Source organism: Rhinatrema bivittatum, chromosome 10, assembly GCF_901001135.1.
Source record: "Rhinatrema bivittatum chromosome 10, aRhiBiv1.1, whole genome shotgun sequence".
In the NCBI taxonomy this organism is placed as follows: Eukaryota; Metazoa; Chordata; class Amphibia; order Gymnophiona; family Rhinatrematidae; genus Rhinatrema; species Rhinatrema bivittatum.
Window position 1 is genome coordinate 93,906,264 of NC_042624.1, and position 19,905 is coordinate 93,926,168.

At 50.4% G+C, this 19,905-nt stretch overlaps 1 protein-coding gene across 1 annotated transcript in view; it reads right to left on the bottom strand.

The window, feature by feature from the left end:
* Nucleotides 1-19,905, bottom strand: part of MSH4 (mutS homolog 4) — a 184,508-nt gene that overhangs the window by 131,521 nt on the left and 33,082 nt on the right. The window contains exons 6-7 of the mRNA XM_029618699.1: nt 17,721-17,894; nt 3,230-3,402 (exon numbers count right to left, since the gene is read on the bottom strand). Coding sequence (XP_029474559.1) covers nt 3,230-3,402; nt 17,721-17,894 — 347 coding nt within the window. The remainder of the gene's footprint in view (nt 1-3,229; nt 3,403-17,720; nt 17,895-19,905) is intronic.

Sequence of the window (19,905 nt, forward strand, 5' to 3'; positions counted from 1 at the left end):
CATAGCCCGCTCCGCGGACCACTACCAGATCTTCACATCAGAGGTATCCTGGGTATATCTCTTTGCTCAGAACTGTACTTTTTTTTTTCATCTCCTGCTCAGCGGGCTCTGCTTTCCTTCCTTCATTATAAAGTCTCCATCTCTAGCTGTGTCCTATGCCATTGAGACCGCGCCTACCGACAGTGAGGCCCTCAGTGCTCCTCCCTGTGGGCGGAGACACCTCTCACCTCAGCCCGGGGTTCACATTCTTACAAAAACATAACAATACTGTAATCATTTCTTGTGTTCTTTCCTTATCTGAAGGATTTCTTATTATATGGATAGCTTATTTTCCTTACAAGAACGTATGTTGTATGTTATTTTGAAAATATAAATAAAGAGTTAAAAAGAAAGGAACTGTAACAGAATCATAATGAAACAAACTAGATTCATCAAGAGTTTTCCCAGTAAGAATGGAATGGCAAAAAATATTTTATGATACAAGTATGATCGTGGTAGAAATACGCAAATGCTTGTCAAAAAGAACCTGGAATGAGAAATGAGTTACAGTAATCCACCCTGGAAACAATTAACGCATGTACTGCTGTATATACCTCTCAAAGGAATTACTGACAAATATATAGTTTACTTATGGGACAACTGTTAGATCATTCATAGAAGTACATGATAATACAATTTTTACAAACAACCCACTGTCCTCATAACTTGTCAGCCAGACGTTTACTAGGGACAAGGAAATTTGACCACATCACTCCCTCACTGATAGCACTGCACTGGCTGCCTGTACAGTCCAGAATTCACTATAAAGTTATCTCTAATTTTTAATATCAACAACATTAACTCATGTTTAATAGGAGTGACTCTTCAACCATACACCCCGCACAGAGTCCTAAGATCGCAAAACAAAGGACTTCTAAAGGTACCTACTGTTAGGATTCCTCCCGTAGTTGGAGCTACGCCGACTCCACCTATGCGGTCAGGTGACCACCGAGACTCTCGGGAGGCCGCACCAGCCAGCTTCTCTCAGCGGCAGGGAGCCGCGACGTCATCGCTGGGGTCCTTGTCGGCCAGCAGGAGGCTGTCCTGAGGCCTGCTTGCTCCTCCCTGCTCTGTTTCCTTCGTGCTGCTGGGCGCTGCTCTCCATGGTGCTTCCTGTTCCTTCCTGCTTCATTTTAGGCGCCGGTGTGCACCTCTTCTTTGCATTTATGCCCCGGGCTCCACCTTATGACAACTTCCTGCTTCTGCCCTATAAGAGGGCCTCCTCTTCACTCATTCCGGGCCTTCGGATCGGGTTCCACAGTTGGCTGTGTCTTCTCTCCGGTCCAGGTCCTCCGTGGTCTTCTCCTGCTTTGTCTTCATGTTCCTGATATTCTTCATCCAGGTCTCCAGTCGTCTTCATGTTCCTGATGTCCTTCGTCCGAGCCTCCAGATGTCTTCAGGTTCCTGATGTCTTTCGTCCGTGTCTTCAGATGTCTTCATGTTCCTGATGTTCTTCATTCGTACCTCCTGATGTCCGATGTCTTCGCCCCTGCCTCCATGCCTTGGTTCATTGATGTCCACTTTCCTGGTGTGCCGTTGTCGTGGTCCGTGACCAGTCCCCCGGGTGGGCTGTGTAGGGCGCCTCACGGTACAAAGGCCATCTTCATTGCCACAGTGCAACCCTCCGGAAGACTTCTGCTTCAGTCCTAAGTTTTTAATCCTTGAGAATCGTGAATCCTGTGCTTGAGTCTTGTCCCGGTCTTCAGAGCCTATTGCAACTCGCGTCCGTCCATGTCAAGACTCTGTTCGAACCTGCTCCGCATGAGCGTGGTCCGCGACCAGTCCCGTGGGTGAACTGTGTAGGGTGCGCCCTGGTGCAGGCCTCTTCAGTATCTTCGTCATGTTCCAGTATCAGCTTCCACTATCTCTCCTAGAGTCTGCTTCGAGCCCAGCGTGGTCCGCGACCAGTCCAGCGGGTGGACTGTGTAGGGCGCGCTGCGTCGCAGTCTCGACCCAACGCTTTGATCCTTGCCTTTGTCTACAGTACCTTGATCCTTGCCTTCGTCTAGTGTCCTCGCCTGAGTCTTCGTCCAAAGTCTTCTGTGTTCTAAGGACTCCGTCTGCCCTCGCCCTCTGTCCGGCCTGCTGCCTCTTGCCATACCCAGCAGCAGGTCCGAAAGGGCTTGGAACGGTCGGAGGACTGTTCATCGATCAACATTGTGTTGTTGGTCATCCTGGGGCGTGCAGGTCCAGTAGAGGGTCAGACCTTGTCTCCTTGTCTTCGCTTCAGCCTTGTCCTGTTCTTCATTACCTGTGCTCGCACCAGCTCACCTCCCGCGGTGTGTCTTGGAGCTCCTCCCTGAGTTATGCCGTGGCCCAACAGCTTACAACACCTGCTTCAGAAACGACCGTGCCCTCAGTTCGTAACAGCAGCCGAGGCCACGCTCGTAACAGAATCCGAAGGCCCTCAAGCCTTCAGCTCGTAACAGCTCTTTATAAATGCATACGAACTAACGTAAAACTGCAGTATGCTAATAACATAGTTGTCGGAACATTAGACTATGCTAACAGACTGAACAATAAGCATTGAGTGATGCATACTGAATATAAAATGAAGGATAATGTTATGGAAACCTTAGATCAGTGGTTCTCAACCCTGTCCTGGGGACCCCCCCAGCCAGTCGGGTTTTCAGGATATCCACAATGAATATGCATGAGAGAAAATGTGCATGTTATGGAGGCAGTGTATGCAAATTTTCTCTCATGCATATTCATTGTGGATATCCTGAAAACCCGACTGGCTGGGGGTTCCCCAGGACAGGGTTGAGAACCACTGCCTTAGATTATAATTCTACTTCAAAGCACCCCAATTAATGTTGATGTATTGACCCAGAATATGCATTTACCGTTGAGATGAAATAGATTATATATAAAATCGACCTAGAAAATATATTTGCTAGAAAATGTATATGCTGTCATTGCGACCTAGAATATGAACATTAAATCAGAATGGGAATGTTGACCCAGCAACCGCAGGCTTATATTGTAAACCACTGTGATCTGATGTTGGATTGACGGTATATAAAACGCCTAAATAAATTATACGAAATTAGCTGTTAACTTGATAACTTTAACCTTATTTGTGATAACCACATTACATAAAGAAATACTGTTTAAATTTAAAATAAAAATATAATTCTGAATTTTAAAATGCCGTATTATAGTTCTACTCCTTCAATCCAGTTTTCACCTGACTGAAGGCTAAAGAAGAGTTCCTCATCCTGAAGTAGCTCCTGAACACAATCCAATCTTGTATTAATTGTTTCCATATCAACTAGAGGCTCCAAGATATTAGACCGAAGTCTTCGGCTTCCACCTGATGTTTTGGTGTAATTTAGAACTCCGAAAAGGGTATGACCATTCCTTTGAAAGTAAGAAATATAAAACTATAATTACTTCTTTCAGAAATAAATTTACGTGGCTGACCTAGTGGCTGAGTGGCATACTACCATGCAGAAAACATACTTGTAGATTGATTCCCAAGCCCGGCACCTGTTCTACAAGTCAGCTGAGAATGATGAGACAGAAGAGCCCTTGGAGGAGGAAGTAATCTCAGTTATTGAACAATGACACTTGCTTACCAGGCTTCGGATACACTGGGCTCTAGAGGGAGCCATGGCTTGTCACCCCCAGCCAAGGACTGTCATTGCAAGGCTGGGATAGGTGGAGCATTACAAAATAAAGGGGGGAGGGAGGGTAAAAAAAAACCCAGGAAGTTGCTAATGAAAGGCTCAAGGGTGCCATAATCTAATGCAAGCCAGATCCCATTGAACTGGAAGCACAAGAGGAAAAAACCTTCTGGGTTTAAATGAATGAAGGTTTTTTTTTTTTGTTTTGTTTTTTTTAATTGTACTGTATTCTTGAGCTGTCTAAAAACATAAGGGTTCATTCGCAGTCACTGTGTGGCTCGGCTAGTTAGCCAGATAAACATATACGGCTAACTATCAAGGTATATTCAGTGGTGCAGTCACGCCACTGAATATACCCGGCTATCTTAAAGTTAGTTAGTTATATCTGACCAGCTAACTTTAAGACAGCACTATGGTCTGACCAGACTTAGCCGTATAAGTTAGTGCTTAACTTATGCAGTTAACTCCATTCCTCCTCAGAACGCCTCTTGCTCACCCATGGAATGCACCCTTCTTATCCGACAAATTCTAGTTACCTAACTAGAATTTAGCCAGATAAGGGTTAAATATAGCCGGGTTAGCCATCTAGACAGTTAATTATTACATTATCTGTTTAAATGGATTTTGAATATGGACCTCATGAGTATTAATAAAACTATATTAACCCAATTTAAGCCTAAATAATAGATTATATATTGACAAAATAGGATGTTCTACAGTTAAAAACCTGTATAAAACACCCTATTCAGTTACAAATTAAATGCTGTAAACATTTATCAAGAAGGTTGCCAAAATGTCAAAAAAAAACTTATCCTGTATATCTACTATGCATACATTTAGGAACTTGTGCAAATTCTCCAAATTCAGCTGCTCAAATCCCAGTTTTCAAAGCACTTTCTGTTGTAAAAAGCACGGTTGCTTACCTGTAACAGGTGTTCTTCTAGGACAGCAGGATGTTAGTCCTCACAGATGGGTGACATCATCAGATGGAGCCCGGCACGGAAAACTTTTGTCAGAGTTTCTAGAAGCTTTGACTGGCACACTGAGCATGCCACTATCTGTGTGTCCTTGTGAGGTCCCCCTTCAGTCTCGTACATAGCAAAATACGAGCAAAAGAATAAAACAACAAAACACTGGAAAAAACCCAACTCTGTGGGGTGGTGGATCGGTTTCCTGAGGACAAACATTCTGCTGTCCTAGGAGAACACCTGTTACAGATAAGCAACTGTACTTTCTCCTAGGATAAGCAGGATAGTAGTCCTCATAGATGGGTGAATACCAAGCTCCAAGCTGTTCCTGGTGACAATAAATACCAACAAGTACCAAACAAGGTGACAACAGGCACAAAAACAACTGAGGTACTGTTGAAAGGTAGAGAGACAGCCTGGTCTCAAATAGAGGGCCCTAGATAGGAAGAGTTGGGTTTAAGTCTGGAAGAAGTTGCGCAGGACAGATTGGCCGCATTTCCCCATCTTATTGACCACCCTGTCCAAGCAATGATGGGCAGCAAACATGTGTAGGGAGCTCCACATCGCAAAGTGGGCCACCAATGCCACCATTGCCCTCACAGTGTGAGCTTTAACTCGGGTTTCTAGCTGAAGGCCCGAGCGTAGCAGAAGGAGATGCAATCTGCAAGCCAGTTGGATAAGGTCAGTTTATCCACCATGACCCCCAGTCTATTCTTATCGAAAGAGATGAACAGCTGGGTGGACTGTCTATGACCCACTGAGCGTTCTAAGTAGAAGGTCAGAGCTCTCTTGCAATCCAGCGTATGCAAAGCCGGTTCCCCCTGATGGGAATGGGGCCTTGGAAAAAGACCTGCCTGGACCAGTGAGGTGCTACTAGGATCATGGTCTCCTGGTCCTGCTAGAGCTTCAAGAAAACTTTCATAAGAAGCGGAAGAGGAGGGTACGCATATAGGAGACCCATGCCCCGATGAAGGGTGAAGGCATTGGCAGGTGGACAGCCGTCCATCTTGAATGGGGAGCAAAGATTGCTCACCCTGCAGTTGAACGGGGAGGCGAAACGGTCCACATCCAGAGTTCCCCACAGGTGGAAGATCTGGGCTGCCACTTTCAGGTCCAGCAACCACTCGTGCGGGTGAAAAGAGCGGCTTAGACGGTCCACCAGCATGTTCAGCATCCCAGACAGGTACATTGCTTGCAGGGACATCCCTTCCGACAGAGCCAAGGACCAGATATGCACAGCCTCCTGGCAAAGGAGGAATGATCCTGTGCCTCCTTGCTTGTTGATGTACCACATCGCAACCTGATTGTCCATTCGGATCAAGACCGCTTTGTGGGACAAGCGGTCGCGGAATGCCCAAAGTGAGTAACGATTGCCGAAAGCTCCAAGAAGTTTATCTGACACAGAGCTTCTTGGAGCATGTGAAGGTTGTCTACATGGGCCCCCCAGCCCTGGGGAGAGGCATTGGTGGTAAGCACTATTTGAGGTACAGTAGCCTGGAAGGGAACTCCCCACTCCAAACTGGAGAGATTCTCCCACCAGGATAGAGAGGCCCTCAGAGGTTGCGTGACAGAGACATGGGCCTCAAAGTTTTGGGATGCTTGCTGCCACTGAGACCGCAACATTCACTGTGCTCTGCGCATGCATGAACAGAGGCTGCCATGTGGCCCAGCAAGCGAAGCAGTAGGCGAGCACTCACGCACTGATTGTTGCTCACCAAGGCTGCCAGAGAGGACAGGGCAAGAAACCGATCACAGGGCAAGAACACTTTTGCCTGAGCCGTGTTCAGTCTGGCTCCTATGAAGTCCAGCTGGGGAGATGGGCAAAGGTGGGACTTCAGGTAGTTGATAACAAATCCCAGAGACTGCAGCGCCCGCATAGTCAGGGCCAAAGCGTCCAGTGCTCCTGCTCGGGAGTTGCTGTTGATCAGCCAGTCATCTAGGTAAGGGAAGATGTGCACCGCCCGCCATCTGAGGTACACTGCCACCACTGCCAGGCATTTGGTGAATACACGAGGAGCTGAGGCCAAACCAAAAGGCAGCACTCTGTACTGGTAGTGAGCCTTCCCTACCACAAAGCGCAGATACTTCCTGTCTCTGGGAAAGTGGGCGTAGGCATCCTTGAGGTCTAGAAAGCAGAGCCAATCCCCCTTTTTGAGCAGGGGGGATCAGAGTATCCAGAGAATCCATTTTGAACCTTTCCTTTCTGAGAAATTTGTTCAATGCCCTGAGATCAAGAATGGGTTGCAAGCCCCAGTTCACTTGGGTATCAGGAAATACCTTGAATAGAATCCTCGACCCGGGTGGTGACAGGGGATGGGTTCTACTGCTCCCGCCTGTAGGAGGTCGAAGAGCTCTGCGAGAAGTATGTCCTGTTGGGCAGATGAACCCCACGATGGACATGGGGGAGAGTCCTCCGGGATTTCTCTGAAGTTCAGTTGATACCACTGACGAACAATAGTGAGGACCCATCGGTCCGAGGTGATGATCGTCCAACGATGGGCAAACCAGAGAAATCTGCCTCCCATTGGGGGATCAGGTGGCAGGGGTACAATATCCTGACTCATGTGCCCTCACCTCCAGTCAAAATCCCATAGCCAGAGCCTGTTGGGGAGACTGGCTGGGGCCCAGGAATTCTCTGTTAGCAGAAGTGGCCCCTGCAAGACTGGGAGGCGGGGGGTAATATTTCCGCTGCCCATATAAAGACCTCCTAGAACAGGGTCGGTGAGGTTTCCTTGCAGAGGACGGCAGGTCCAAAGCACTGGCAGATAGCTGTTGAAGGGTTTCATGGTGATCCTTCAAGTGGGCTACTGCATCCCTGACCTTGTCCCCAAAAAGATTTTCTCCTGTACAGGGGGAGGTCAGCCAATTTCTCCAGGACCTCTGGCTGTAGGTCAGAAGCATGGAGCCAGGTCATCCTAAGGGCACCGATGCCCATTGTGGCCACCCTGGCAGCGGTCTTGAAGACATCGTAGGTGGATCTCACCTTGTCTTTTCCCGCTTCAAAACCTTGTTGGTGATAGTGGACAGCGACTCCTGCTGTTGCTGCGGGAGACATTCCGCTTGTTCTTGGACCTGCTTCCACAGGTTCCAATTGTACTGAGTCATGTACAATTGGTAAGAGCTATCCAGGTGATGAGTATGGTGCCCTGAAAAACCTTTCTACCAAAGGCTTCGAGCTCCCTATGCTTTCACCCCGGAGGGGCCGAGGCATGGGTGTGGGAGCATTTGGCCCATTTGAGAGCGAACTCCACTATTTATTTTATTTATTTATTTAAAAATATTTCTATACCGTCTTTTCAAACTAGTTTGATCAAGACGGTTTACAGATTTCGATTATATAGAGCCATTAACCAAAGAAAAAAAACAAAAATAAAAAGTAAAATAAAATAAGACTACCACAGACTGGTGGAGAAGGTGGTGTTTCTTGAAGCCCAAGGCCTGATGCACCAAATATGTAGCATCCGCCTTCTTATTTACTGGGGCGATGGATATCAGATGTTCCCACATCTGAAGGAGGTGGTCCTTAAAAATATCGTGGATGGGAACAGCTACTATCTCCTTCGGGGCATCGACAAATTGGAGGACCTCTAACATCTTACGCCACGCATCCTCCTCTGTGAAAAGCTGGAAGGGGATGGTCTCAGCCATGGTCCGTACAAAGCCTGTGAAGGAGAGGTCCTCTGAGGGAGACCAATACCTTTCTTCTTGGGGTGAAGGCTCCGAGAGAGGATCATCAGAAATCTCGAAGGAAGACTCCAAACAGTCATCTCCCCATGGATCATAGGGACCCTCTTCCTCACTGAGGTCCCCATGGGGCCTACGTAGATGAGGTCTGCGCAAATCTCTGGACCTAGGCACCGAGGGCCTTGAGGGAACCAAAGGCACAGATGGGCCCAATGGCCCCAGTGGAAGCGGGGGTACTGAGGATCTTGGGAGGCTGGACTGCCCAGGCAAGAGCTCGGGAAAGGAAGGCCTCCGGATCACAGCTCCGGACAGTGCCAGCGGTTGGTGCGCATCTTCCTCTTCGGAGGATCCAATGATGACAATCGCACCTGAAGGGGGCATTGGTGGCCGCTGGGGAACCAAGGGTCCCTCGGGCACCGGTTGCTTCTTCAGGAGTGCTCCAAGCAGGATATCCAGATGCTCAAGCAGGGGCTCCAAGATAGATGGTGCGGGTTCCGGCACCGGTATGGGGGTTGGTGGTGAGGGCAGTTCAAAGTTCCATAGGGCTCGTAGCACCACACACTGCACCCTGCGGTCCAACTCCTCCTGGAAGTCCTGTGAGGAAAGGACTGATGGAGGGGGACGAGGCATCACCAGCACTTCCTCAGAGCTCTGAGGAGGTACGGTGCCCAGCACCGGTATTGTGAGAAATGCCTAGGACTCCTAGGCCTGTCGGACAGTGAAGCCTCCTTTCCATGGGGTCACTTTGATGACGGCCTGGCAGCTGCCGGAGCCGTACTGGGACCGGGGTCATGCGTCAATAGTGACTGGTGTCTGTGTTTCCGGGATCCTCCACAATGCTCGGCCCAGTCTTTCCCCGGTGCCGAGGAAGTTGAGAATCCCGATGCCCTGGAAAGTGGAGAGACCATTGAAGAGCGGTCACCATCTCCACGGTCCTTAGACAATGTCACTGGGGGAGTGGAAAGGGAAAGTGTGTCGAGCAGTTCCCCTCAACCCCTGGGCATCAATGATTCCAACACAGGCATGGATGGAGCAGACTTTTTGGAGCCAAAAAGTTTTTCCATTTTATCAAGATGCACATGACGGCCCTTGGGGATCATCTGGTCACACAGCTGACACCCTTGGACATCATGTGATGCCCCCAGGCAGAGGATACAAACCTCATGCGGATCCATGATGGACATGGTCTGCGGGCACTGGGAGCACCGGCAAAAACCAGATGACGCCATGAAAGAAAAAACAACAGACAAGTGGTCGACGGCCAGCAGGCCACCAAGGAGCGATGCTCTGGGAATCAACTGCAGAGAAGGTAATAAAAATTAACCTACCGCACTGAGGAGGGGACCCCGTCCGGACATGGGGGACCTGGCGTTTGGACAAGAAAAAAAGGGAAGAAACAAGAAAAAATACTCTTAAGAACAGCTCCAAAAAACTGCGAGGCAACTGCACCACGGAAAAAAAGAGACTGAATGGAGACCTTGTGTGGACGTGCGGATAGCGGCATGCTGGGCTTGCTCAGTGTGCCAGTCAAAACTTCTAGAAAGTTTGACAAAGGTTTTCTGTGCCGGGCTCCATCTGATGATGTCACCCATCTGTGAGGACTACCATCCTGCTTGTCCTTGAAGAAGGCATTTTACCCATGTCTAAAGATAGGAAAAAGGTGGGGATTTTCCGGAGTGCTGAACATAACATTATTGGTTCATCACACTGATGAATGAGGACTTTGACCAAATGTATGAGAAAGTCCGAGCAATTTGCATAGCCATTTAGCATTATTCCAGGCAGGAATTACAAGTTTCCTTTGAACTCATTAACTTCTATCATTCACAAAGCTATAATCACTGAACTTCTCCACTGGCTTCTGAACAGTAGAGCACTATGGAAGTTGAAAAAGAAAATTAGGTCTTACCTTGGTTAATTTTCGTTCCTGTAGTACCACGGATCAGTCCAGACTCCTGGGTTTTGCCCCCCCTCCTAGCAGATGGAGACAGAAGTTTACAAACCAAACTCCGCCTTAACTAGGCTGGTGCCACCTACAGTCTGGCAGTCTTACTTAATGTCAAAGCAGATGAAGCCCCAAATCTCACCACAAACGAACTATATATAGGAACCTACCAACCAACCACTGGCTCACCTATCCCCCAAATGGGACCAGAACCCGAGCCATTGATAAACACCAACAGACAACCGAAACAGGACAGAGAGAAAGAACACCGCACGATAACGGACTCTCCCTCATCATAGCAGATACGGGCGGGACTCTGGACTGATCCGTGGTACTACAGGAACGAAAATTAACCAAGGTAAGACCTAATTTTCTTTTCCCTGTACGTACCCGGATCAGTCCAGACTCCTGGGATGTACCAGAGCTACCCTACTTGGGGTGGGAACCGGAGAGTCCCGCTCTGAGCACTCCGGCACCAAAACTGCTCGTGCTGGAATCCTGCACATCCAGGCAATAATGCCGAGCAAATGTATGCAACGACTTCCACGTTGCTGCCCTACCAATCTCTTCCGTAGAAAAGTGGTTGCACTCCGCCCAGGACGTAGCCTGGGAACGAGTCGAATGGGCTCTTAAGCCCACTGGCAGAGACCTGCCCTGGAGAAGGTACGCCGAACCAATCGCCTCTGTTAACCAGCGGGCAATAGTCGTCTTGGCCGCCGCCTGACCCCGACGATGACCGCCCCACAGAACAAAGAGATGGTCTGACACACGAAAAGCATTTGTAACCTCCAAATAATACAACAATGCCCTTCGCACATCCAACCGACGTAAGTCACGCTGACCCGGAACAGATGTATCCGCGGGAGATCCACAGTCTGATTGAGATGAAAAGCAGACACCACCTTAGGCAAAAAGGATGGCACCGTACGAATTGAAACACCGGAGTCCGAAATCCGCAGAAAAGGCTCCCGACAAGACAAAGCTTGAAGCTCTGACACCCGTCTTGCCGAGACAATCGCTACCAAAAACACTACCTTTAGAGTCAAATCCTTCACAGTAGCCTTACGAATGGGCTCGAAGGGAGCGGCGCACAACGCCCTCAAGACCAAATTCAGGTTCCACGACGGACATGGAGAATGGAGCGGCGGACGCAAATGCTTTGCTCCCTGAAGAAAACGTACAACATCCGGATGGGAGGATAACCTCCCACCTGGGCCTGGGCCCCGCAACAACGCCAACGTCGCAACCTGAACCCGAAGGGAACTACAAGACAACCCCTTCGACAAACCAGCCTGGAGAAAACGTAAAATCTCCGGCACCGAGGTCCACGTAGTCCGCAATCTTTGCTCAAGACACCACGACTCAAATACCTTCCAAACGCGTACATACGCCAGCAACGTGGATGCCTTGCGGGATCGTAACAGCGTCGAAACGACCGCATCCGAATAACCCCGTGCCTTCAGCCTACGCCTCTCAAAAGCCATGCCGCTAGACAAAAGCATTCGACCCGGTCGAAACAAACGGACCCCTGATGGAGTAGGTCCGGCACATACGGGAACCGGATGGGATCCTCCAGCGCCAGATTCTGGAGATCCGCGAACCACGGCCTCCGAGGCCACTCGGGCGCGACGAGCACAACGGGCGTCGGATGTAGTTCTATGCGTCGGATTGTCCGTCCGATGAGCGGCCATGGCGGGAACACGTAAAGAAGCACTTCCGTCGGCCAGGGAAGTGCCAGGGCGTCCACGCCCTGTGCTCCCGTTTCCCTACGGCGAGCAAAGAACCGTGGAGCCTTGGCATTCTGAAATATCGCCATCAGATCCAAGGCCGGTGTTCCCCACTGAGCACAAAGGAGCCGGAACGCCCCGTCCGCGAGCTCCCACTCGCCGGGGTCTAGACGATGACGACTGAGGAAATCCGCCTGAACGTTCTCCACTCCGGCAATATGTGATGCCGCTAGACACTGTAAGTGCCTCTCGGCCCAGTGCATGAGCTGACGAGCTTCGGCGGCCACCGGTTGACTCGGAGTACCGCCTTGACGGTTGAGATACGCCACAGTCGTCGCAGTGTCCGACAGGAACCTACCCTGCACCAGCGGAAGAAAACGCCCAGACAGCCAAACGCACCGCCCTGGTGTCCAACCGATTGATGGACCAAGACGCTTCCGTCGGTGACCACGTGCCCTGGACCGACTGTCTGAGGCACACCGCGCCCCAGCCCTACAGGCTGGCATCTGTGGTAACCACCGTCCACGAGGGAACTGCCAACGAAACTCCCCGTGCCAAGTTGCCTGGACATAGCCACCAGGCCATGCTGGAGTGCGCCAACTGCGGTAGCGGCAAGGGGAGATAAAACTCTTCCGACACCGGATTCCTACGGGACAGCAACGCCCACTGTAAGAGACGCCTATGAGCGAACGCCCAGGGAACCAATTCTCGGGTGGACGTCATTGACCCCACCATTTGCAAGTAATCCCAGACGACTGGAATGGCCTTGCTCAACAAACCGGCCGGCTTGTCCCTGCCACTTGATCATTCGCTCCTGCGTTAGGTACACCATGCCTTTCCGAGTGTCGAACAGAGCTTCCAAAAATTCCAGTGATTGCGAAGGCTCCAGATGACTCTTGGCCAGGTTGATAACCCAGCCAAGCCTCTGCAGTAAACCGACCACCCGTTGGACCGCTAACCGACACAGTTGTTCGGACTTCGCCCGGATCAACCAATCGTTCAGATACGGGTGGACCAGACACCCCTCCTTGCGAAGGTGGGCAGCCACCACGACCATGATCTTGGTGAACGTCCGCGGAGCCGTTGCCAATCCGAACGGTAGAGCTTGAAATTGAAAGTGCTGCCCCAAAACCGCGAATCGGAGGTACTGTTGATACTCCTTGCGGATTCCGATATGCAGATACGCCTCCGCGAGATCCAGAGATGCCAGAAACTCACCCTGTCTCACCGAGGCAATTACCGACCGCAGAGTTTCCATCCGAAAACGGGGAATCCGCAAGCACCTGTTGACCCCTTTGAGGTCTAGAATAGGCCGAAACATGCTGAATATCGACCGCTGCGAAGCTCGTGCGACGGCACCGGAACGATCGCGCCTAGCTCCCGCAAGTGACACATCGTTTCCCGCAGCGCTCGCCTCCTTTCCGAAAACCCGCATGGCGACACCATGAGACACGGCCGGGGCCGCCGTGCAAAATCTAACGCGTAACCTTGACTTATCACCTCTAGGACCCACTGATCCGAGGTGATTCTGGCCCACTCCCCGTAAAATCGCCCCAACCTGCCGCCGATTTCCGGAACCGAGGAGTGGACCTGCCGCCCATCCTTGCGAAAGTTTACTGACCGGCGCCCCTGTACCGGCGCCCGGTCTGCCAAAACGGCGCCCTCGAAAGGACTGCGCATACGACTGTTGCCTAGAAGCATTGTGTCGAAAAGACGAGGTGGTCTACGACCACCCCGGAAGCAGAATCTCGCCGCTGGGGCCCCCCTAGTCCGCGGTCTATCCTCCGGTAAACGATGGACCTTGTTCTCGCCCACCGACTCAATTAAATCCTCCAACTCTTTCCCAAAGAGCAACTTTCCTTTAAACGGTAGGGACCCTAACCTAGCTTTAGAAGATACGTCTGCCGCCCAATGTCGCAGCCATAACAAGCGCCACGCCGACCCCGCCGACACCATGGCATGTGCCGAGGTGCGCAGCAAATCATAAAACGCATCGGCACTATAAGCAATCACCGCCTCTAAACGACCGGCCTGCAGCGCCTTCTCCCGCGACAGAGCTTCCTTAGCGGAGAGCTGCTGAGCCCACCGAAGTCCTGCCCGCAAAGAGAAATCACTGCAAATAGCTGCTCGAACCCCGAGAGCGGAGACCACGAAAATCTTCTTGAGCTGCACCTCCAGCTTGCAATCCTGTAAATCCTTAAGGACCGTCCCACCAGTCACCGGAATGGTGGTCCTCTTTGTCACGGCCGCCACTGCCGAATCTATTCTCGGGCTTTTGAACAACTCGAGCGCATCCTCCGTAAGCGGATACCATTTATCCATGGCCTTAGCAACCTTCAACCCCAAATCTGGGGTGTCCCATTCCTTAAACAGCAGATTCGATGCTGAAAAATGCAACGGAAACTGATCCGTGCGACCGAGCCAAGACTCCTGCTGCGGCAACTCGATAGCTAGTTCCTCCAGGATAGCCGGAATCAACGGCGCGAGCTCGTCCCGGCGAAACAAGCGCACTAACAAGCGCACTACCTTAGGGTCATCCCCGTCCCCGTAGCCAATACTGGGACCAACTGTTCCCGGATCCCCGTCCCCCTCAATGCCTCGCGGCTGGGACGGCGGATCCTGCTAGTCCGGTTCATCTGACTCAGATTCGGTATCCGGGTCCCCCCGTGGCGCTCCCAACCGGAATGGTCGGACCACCCCCGAGGGATCCGACACCGGAGTGGACCGGACTCTCTTCCGGAATTCTGACCCCTGGTCTGCGCGCAGCGAACCCCGTGCACTTTTCCTGGCCATGTGCCGCGCTCTAAAAGCCCTGTGCATCACCAACACGAACTCCGAATTAAAGGAGTCTGAAGAGCTAAGATCCGGGTCCTCCCCCGGCACGCTCTCCACCGCCGGCCGCGGTGCCGCGCCCCCTTCAGGGACTGACCGCTGTGGGGACAACGTGGGAGGTAAATCCTCCCTCCCCCTCCCTGCCTCGGACGCCGCCTTTCTCGGCCGTGCAGGGGACAAAATGGCGGATTTTCCCGCCACCGACGTCGCCGGGCTCAAAATGGCGCCCGTTCCCGCGCTGCGCAGGGACGGGCCAGCCTTCACCCCCGACGAGCTTCCCGGAGTCTCTGCTCGTGCCTGCCGTGCTCTCCGCGGCGGCGGAGCAGCTGAGCCACCTTCCCCCCCCCGAGAGACAGCCGGAACCGAGGCTGTCACGGGAGAGGCGCCGGGCCGCGCCGCAGGCCCTGCACACAGGACGCCGCGGCATGCTCCCAACTCTCCCGGCGACTACAAAAAACAAAAACGCAGCTGTTCCCCGTTCCCTTCGCCCTCGCGATCACGAACGGCGCGCCCGAAGGGACAGAAAAAGACAACAGAAAGACGGCCAGCACGGTAAACCAACACACAAATTAAATAACTTTTTTTTTTTTTTTTTTTTTTTAAATACCTCTGGCTCCGGGACCACCTGGGGGGAGTGAGCCGGGCTCCCCGGTATCACCCCCAGGCAGACAACACGCTGGCAAGGGCCCTCAGCCCACCTTCAGCGGTCTCAACCCCCCAGGGACCTGGGAAGAGGGACGGGCGGACCAGCAGGCACCCCACTGCGGTCTCAGCCCCTACTTACCTACCTAAAAACTCTCAAATCAAAACTACCAATCAAAAATCTGATCTCTTACTTATTTTTTTTTTTTTTCAATCTTTTTTTTTTTTTTTTACTCAGAAAACTAGGCCTCAGCTCAGACTGTAGGATTTGCACCCCCTCCACCTGCTAGGAGACAGAAGAAGACTGCCAGACTGTAGGTGGCACCAGCCTAGTTAAGGCGGAGTTTGGTTTGTAAACTTCTGTCTCCATCTGCTAGGAGGGGGGCAAAACCCAGGAGTCTGGACTGATCCGGGTACGTACAGGGAACATATGGTTATTACTAGAGATGTGCTTGGCAGAAGATGGGGAGATAGGGGGAGTGCAAAGTAGCACATGGAGTGGGGCAAAAGGTATTCTGTTACAATCACTGAGCCTCCATCATTATTCTTGTGTGGCATGGAGGATGTTTTCCTGGGGCTGCTAAGAGGCAGACAAGGTAAAGGGTAGAAGGACTGAGAGACAGACTAGAGGAAGATTGTGAGATGGACTAGTGGGGACAGTGTGGAAAGAGAGTCACAGAGTGTGGAAGGATTAAGAGACTGGTTGAGGAAGTGAGAGACTGTTAGGGGGCAGGGTACGTGAGACAGAGACTGGCAGACACAAGGTAGGGGAATTGAATGCAAAAGAGACTGGTACATGTAGAGGGATTGAGAGATACTAGTAAAAAGATTGAGAGACATACTGTTGGATTGGAGAGACTTTGTACAGGTGGAGGGATACAGTGAGCAAGACTGTTGGAGGCAGGGTAGGGGGATTGAAAGAGACTGGTGGAAGGATTGAGACAGACTGATTAGAACAGGCTGGGGGGTTTGAGAGACAAGTGGAAAGAGGGAAGACAATGGAGAGAGACTGGTCAGAACAGGGTGAGGGAATTGAGAGAGAAAGAGATACTGATGGGGACAGGCTGGTTATGTACTGGAGGCGCTGAGAGGGAAGTGGAGTCCTCATTGGAAACAGCAAACTAGCTCTTCAAGGGCTCTGGGCTTCCCACTCACTCTCTGCAGACTCTTTAAAATGTGAGTCTCTTTGATACTGAACATAAAAATTTGCCATGCTGGGTTAGACCAAGGGTCCATCAAGCCCAGAATCCTGTTTCTAACTGTGGCCAATCCAGGTTACAAGTACTGGCAAGTACCCAAACATTAAACAGATCCTATTCTACTAATGCCAGTAATAGCAGTAGATATTCCCTAAGTCAGCTTGATTAACAGCAGTTTATAGATTTCTCCTCTAGGAACTTATCCAAACCTTTTTTAAACCCAGCTACACTAACTACCCTAACCACATCCTCCAGCAACAAATTTGAGAGCCTAATTGTGCACTGAATGAAAATGTTCTCAGATTTGTTTTAAATGTGCTACTTGCTAACTTCAAGAAGCACATCTGAAGATGTGCTCCATGAGGTTATCTGAAAGAGTAAACAGATTCACATTTACCTGTTCTGGTGCTCTCATGATTTTATAGACCTCTCTCATATCCTCCCTCAGCCATCTCTTCTTCAAGCTGAACAGCCTTAACCTCTTTAACCCTTTCATCATAGGAGAGCCATTTTATCCCCTTTATCATTTTGGTCACCCTTCTCTGTATTTTCTCCAGTGCAAATATATCTTTTTTGAGATGTGGTGACCAGAATTGCACACAGTACTCAAGATGTGGTCTTACCATGGAGTGATATATCAGCATTATGACATTCTCCGTTTTATTCACTATTCCCTTCCTAATAATTCCTAACATAATTTGCTTTTTTGACCACCACAGCACACTGAGCTGACAATTTCAATGTATTATCCAATATGATGCCTAGATCTTTTTCCTGGGTGGTAACTTCTAATACTGTGTATTCTAGTTTCTTGCCTCTTGGTGCATGAAAGGTTGGCCATCCCTGGTCTAGAAAGACCTGGAGGAAATTTTCAAATGCAACCGGTTAGAAAATTGCACCCTGAAAATATTCATTTTGCATAAATGATGCCAAGCTCTGCCATTCCTCACACATGTTCATTTTAAGCTTATACATGATTATATTAAAAAAAAGGTTATCTGATAATCTTTATGATTCAAAAAAATCTTAAATAGCATTAAACAAAATAATCTTGCCTTGAGTCTCTGTTGTTAACAAGTAGCTCTAGGTTTTGAGCTGATGTTGAATCAATCATGGCTGTCTGCTCACTTCCTTGGAAACAAATCTTGAGTGATTTTGGAGCATAAACCGAATTCTGAATAAACTCAACATATTTGAGTAAAGCCGCAACGGCAGCCAAGCAGTAATATCTATAAAGTGATCAAAATGCATCAAGCTATATATTTTTGAGATTAAGAAGTGTAAATAAAAAAAAATATGCTTAACGTGCATTAACGCTGCATGAACACATTTATGTATTTGTCCAGGTTGGCATTATGAACTAAGGGCATAAAAATGTTAATGAGCCGTGTCGCATGTAAAGCAATGTATTAATATTAAAATGGTGCTAATGCAAATCACATTAAGCAATGCAATTTGTGTTAACCACCTAGTATCACAAAAAATTAACTTTACCATCCCCAAAGTATAGTTATGTTTTTGCATCAACCTCCAGGCTAATGCAAGGAGGCGCCTGCACCATCTCAGTTCCAGTTGTCCTTCCTGGATCTCCCAAAGAAAAGGGAGGACCCCTTTTGAGGTGGGGGTACTGTTGCGATCCTGCTCGTGGCAGGACTGCGAGCAGGCTCTTACTATGGCCCGGAGGCCGCTGATGCTGGGTGCTCAGGGATAGTGGTGTGCTTGGTGACCGCCAAAACGGAAGAATCAACGGTGGGAATCTTCAACATGTCCAAGCACTCCTCCGGGAGGGGATAGAGCTTGTCCATAGCTCTCCCCACCCGGAGTCCCGCTTCGGGAGCCTCCCATTCCCGTAGGAGCAGCAACTTATGCATGGGGTGAAAAGGAAAGGCGCTTGCCAGAGCCCTAAGTCCCGCCAGGACTGGGTCCATATCCTTGGGTAAAGAGGCCGTAAGCGTGTCCGCAGGGGGCCCCTCCAGCCCCAGCTCCTGAAGGACAAAGGGGATGAGAGGCTCCAACTCCTCCCTTTGAAACATACGGAGGACCCTGGGATCATCCCCCTCCAAGGGTGGGAGTGCGCTCGCCAAATCTGTAGCGGGATCCGGATCCGGAGAAACTAGGGGCACAGGGGGATCAGTAGTAGGGGCCACCCCCAAGACCACCTGCACCCTAACAGACCCCTGGGGCTCCGGGACAGGGAGACCGGGCAGCAGGGTTGGACACGGAATTTTCGGAGGAAGGGGGCCTGGGGGAGGGTTCTCCTCCTCCTCCTGCAAGCTGGCCAAATAGGATTTATGCAGGAAGAGAACAAAATCAGAAGAAAACCGGATCCTGGATTTACCAGAGTGGGAGGTCGGGGACTACATCCTGGGGCAGCTCGGGGCTTAAATCAGGAGGGAAATCCTGTAAATTCTGCTCCCCAGCCCCGGGCAGCTCCGAATTGGAAGCTGCCAAAATCACCAAGATGGCCGCCGTTCCCACGGTTTGCCGACCCGGGAATGGCCTAGCCATGCGCGGGAATTTCGTCCCCGAGGTAAATTTGCCTGCCCTGCCAAGGAGGGTCCTTCCTAGGCAGGCAGGGCAGAGCCCCTCGCGCGATAGGCACAACGAGGGCTCCCACAGGCTAGGCAGGCATTTGGCCGCGGCATTCCCAACAAAGAGGAGCCGCGAGCTAAAGAAAAGAAACAGCTGATGTCTAAAAATAACTGCCTAAAAGCTCTGCCGGCAGGAGCGGAGCAGGAGAGTGAACCCTGCATGCTCCTCTGTGTCTGGCTGCCGGCTAGATCCTAAGAGAAAAAAAGCTGAAGTTCTTTACTTATTTATTTATTTTTCCGCTGTCAAGAATGAAGCCAAAAACTGAGGGAAAAGGAAGGCAATGGAGCACTGAGCTCCCTAGGCAGCCAGAGGGAGGGAGACGAATGACTGGACCACCAGCCTTGGTCCACACACCAGGGAAGCAATCACGGACTTAGGCTATGCCCAGCACAAGGAGCAAAGCCCCCCTAAGTCTGGCAAGAGCCAGGAGATGGGACCGTCTCCTGCAAAAAGGAGAGGAACAAAAATTAATTAAAATTAAACATTTTTTTTTTAATTGGAAAAATCCTAAGAGAATCCCGAAGGAAATTAGTACTTGCTTGATCCCAAAGGAAGAAAAGGAAAAAGGCTGACTAGCCCAAATCAGGAGATCGCAGGGTTAGCTGATCCATCTGCTGGAGACAAATACTGAAGGGCTGCAGGGTAGGC